Consider the following 3,502-nt stretch of genomic DNA (forward strand, 5'->3'; position numbering starts at 1 on the left):
GTGTGTGTGTGTGTGTGTGTGTGTGTGTGTGTGTGTGTGTGTGTGTGTGCGTGTGTTGTCAGGATGTGGTCACATGCTCTTCCTCTCTCTGGTCGACTGTCTGCTTCTGTCTCATGAAGCCGATGAGACGGAAGAGCTCCAACAAATTAAGATGAGAAGTTTGATTGTCAATTTAAATCAAAATATGTGAGATTGTACAACAAAAACAACAAAATATATAAGATAGGTAGATACATTATTGATCCCGAGGTAGTAGCACGTAAACAAACAATAATACAGAATAAAAACACAGCAGTAAAGGGTTATAAATAAGACAGTTATTATAGAGGATGTGCTAACGAAAGGGGATTAAAAGTAAAAACAGGAAAATAATAATTACTGTGGAAAATATAAAATTAAAATAGAAGATTAATGTATAAACAAATGCAAATGCTAACTGTGCAAAGCCTTATATAGCCACTGAAATAAAGTGTTTATTGTACAATTATATATATATATAATAAAATAATAATATAATATAGTAAATGCATCAGTATATCCAATCTTGCCATAAAGCTATATATTTATATATATATATATTTTTTTTTTTTAAATTACAAATTAGAGGAAGCTAAATAAAGACTTCCTTTACAGTAAATTAAATTACAGAAACTACATTTTTATTCATATTATTGATACAAATGTTTTCGTTAAAAAAAAATGAGTTTTTAGGAGTTTTCATTAAATGTTTGTAAATTACTTGTTCAATAAAACAACTTTTTCCTTGTGGTCGGAACCTTTCTCAGGCAGATCTCCAGCGGAGCACGGTGCCTTTTAAGTGTGGGACCGAGGTCAGTTACAAACCGGAATATTATGGGTTTCATGTGATTTTTTTACCCTTCAGAATAAAGCCGAAGAACGAGAGGCAACGCAATACAACCACTGCGTTTTCTTCTGCCTGTCGCTTTTATTTTGAAGCTTGACAGCGGAAGTTAATTCTCCGTCCTTTCACCGGTCTCTCTTATTCGCTTCAGGTCAGCAAGTTAAACGGACCATAATATTGTTTTAGTTTTATATATACAGATATAACTGTTAACTTACGGTCGTTCAGTAAAATATAAATAATTATAAATAATAAAATATAAATAATCAAAGTTGATTTGGTTTTCAGGGACAACAGCGAGTTTACGGCGAAGCTAAATGCTACAGCTAATGCTAATGCTACTGCTAACAAACAGAGGTTGTGCTAACAACTAAGCTAACTGCAGGACGTTGTTTACATTATATTCTCGGTAGTTTATTCATGAAATATAAGAAAGTACACTGTACACATTCACGGTTCTTGTACTGTACTTCTATGTTCTGCTACTTTATACTACATCTCTCTTTAAAATGATAAACATCAGTAATATTATGTATATTATTCTGCTTAATGTACTTTTACTTTTGGTACTTAAAGTGTACTTAAATGTTTTATTATGTATTCTTATTCTCAGAGTGACTTCCTGGTATCCAGATGTCCAACATCTGGAGCTAGGAGCTGTTGAAGCCAGGATGTCCCACATCAGGAGGACGTTGTCTCTCTGCAGAAGCTGCTCAGTTGTCCTCCAGCCGGCTCGGACAAGCTCCGCCTCCATCGGCGGAGGGGGGGGGGCTGGTCCTGCAGTCCCGGTCCACCGACGTGTTCCAGAACCTGGCTCTGGAGGACTGGATCGACGCCAACGTGGACCTGGAGCGTCGCGGCGTCCTGCTGCTGTGGAGGAACCGGCCGTCCGTGGTCATCGGGCGCCACCAAAACCCGTGGACCGAGTGCAACCTGCCGGCCATGAGGAGCGCCGGCGTCCCTCTGGCTCGCCGGCGGAGTGGCGGGGGAACCGTGTTCCACGACCTCGGGAACCTCAACCTGACGTTCTTCTCCTCCAAGAAGGGTTACGACCGTCAGAGGAACCTGAGGATCATCACGGAGGCCTTGACGAGGATCCGTCCGGAGCTGGACGTCCGGGCCACCGAGCGCTTCGACATTCTGCTCAACGGACACTTCAAGATCTCTGGTAGGACGACTACGTATCCCACAGTGCACTGCAGCAGAAACATGTACCGATAAACTTGATGTCGTTGACAGGAAGTGCGTCCCGACTGAGCAGGAAGTCGTCGTACCACCACTGCACCCTGCTGCACTCCGCCGACCGCTCCACCCTCGCCGCCTTGCTCCGCCCCTCTTGTCCCGGTATCCATAGCAACGCCACACCCAGCGTGCCGTCGCCCATCGCCAACCTGCTAGACCACGCCCCCACGCTGCTGTGGGAGGAGCTACTGGAGGCACTGGTGCACCAGTACAAAGCAGGTGAGCAGGGAACCTCTACCTCTAGTGGTGTGGGCTCTGTGGTGAGCAGCGCCCTCTGCTGGTCGTCTGGTGTCACTACAGCAAATACACTTTATACTGTTATTTAAATAATACTACTATATATAAATACTGTATACAGAAAATATAAATACTATATACAGAAAATATATAGAAAAATTCAAATAAAATCTCAAGAACAATTCAAATACAATACAAAGAAACATTTAAATGCAATATATAGAAAGTATATACAAAGATACTACAAAATGGTCATATGTGCAAATAATAGAGGTAATTTACAATAACATCAGAGGTGCTCATCTAAAGCTGCTGATGATGTGATTGTCACTGCAGTGATTTCACAGTGTACTCCGGGGGGGTGTCAGTACACTGTGACGTCACAGTGACCCTTTAAAAAACAAAAGTCTTTTTTTTCTGACCCTCAGTGTTCGGTTTAGGCTCCGCCTCCACGCCCGTCGACCCAACCGATGAGTCAGCGTTCCCCGGCATCACCGCGGCCGCGGCGGAGCTGCGCGGCTGGGACTGGACGTTCAGCCGGACGCCCAAATTCAGCGTCCGAACCCTCCTGGAGCTCGTGGACAAGCGGTCGGCGGCCCGCGGCTCCGCCCGGCTGCAGGTGGAGGTGAAAGGGGGCGTGGTCCAGAGCTGCGAGCTGGACGTCCCCCCCCACTGGCTGCCCCGCCGGCTGAGCGGCGAGCTGAGCGGCGTGCTGGTCGGCGGGCGGTTCTGTCCTCATCGAGCCGCCGCCGTGTTTTCTGAGGTGACGAGATCGGAGAGCGGCGAGCTGAGGGGACGATTACGCAACCTCTGTGACGCCGTGGTGTCTGTGATGGGCTGAAATACACACGATGTGTGTATATATAGATATATATATATATATATATATGTATATGTATATATATGTATATGTACATATATGTATATGTATATGTATATATAGATATATATATGTATATGTATATATATGTATATGTACATATATATATATGTATATATGTATATTATATTATATTTATACTGGTCCATGTGCTGCTGCTGCCCCCTGGAGGCTGCACAGTTCATTACACACAACATTAATAACGTGAACATTAAACTGCTGATATTCTGATAATCAATCAAATGATTTTTGCCGTTTTTTATATGTTTTTACATGTTTAA

General features: G+C 43.4%; 1 protein-coding gene across 1 annotated transcript; it reads left to right on the forward strand.

The window, feature by feature from the left end:
* The first annotated feature begins 1,282 nt into the window (after window positions 1-1,282).
* lipt1 (lipoyltransferase 1) lies at window positions 1,283-3,194 on the forward strand. Its single transcript, XM_031878571.1, has 4 exons — window positions 1,283-1,297; window positions 1,517-2,030; window positions 2,102-2,323; window positions 2,770-3,194. Exons 1-4 carry the CDS (start codon window positions 1,283-1,285, stop codon window positions 3,180-3,182), a joined length of 1,164 nt encoding a protein of 387 aa, XP_031734431.1. The 3' UTR covers window positions 3,183-3,194.
* Window positions 3,195-3,502: the final 308 nt, after the last annotated feature.

Source organism: Anarrhichthys ocellatus, unplaced genomic scaffold (genome assembly GCF_004355925.1).
Source record: "Anarrhichthys ocellatus isolate YVR2014 unplaced genomic scaffold, GSC_Weel_1.0 scaffold187, whole genome shotgun sequence".
NCBI classification, from domain to species: Eukaryota; Metazoa; Chordata; class Actinopteri; order Perciformes; family Anarhichadidae; genus Anarrhichthys; species Anarrhichthys ocellatus.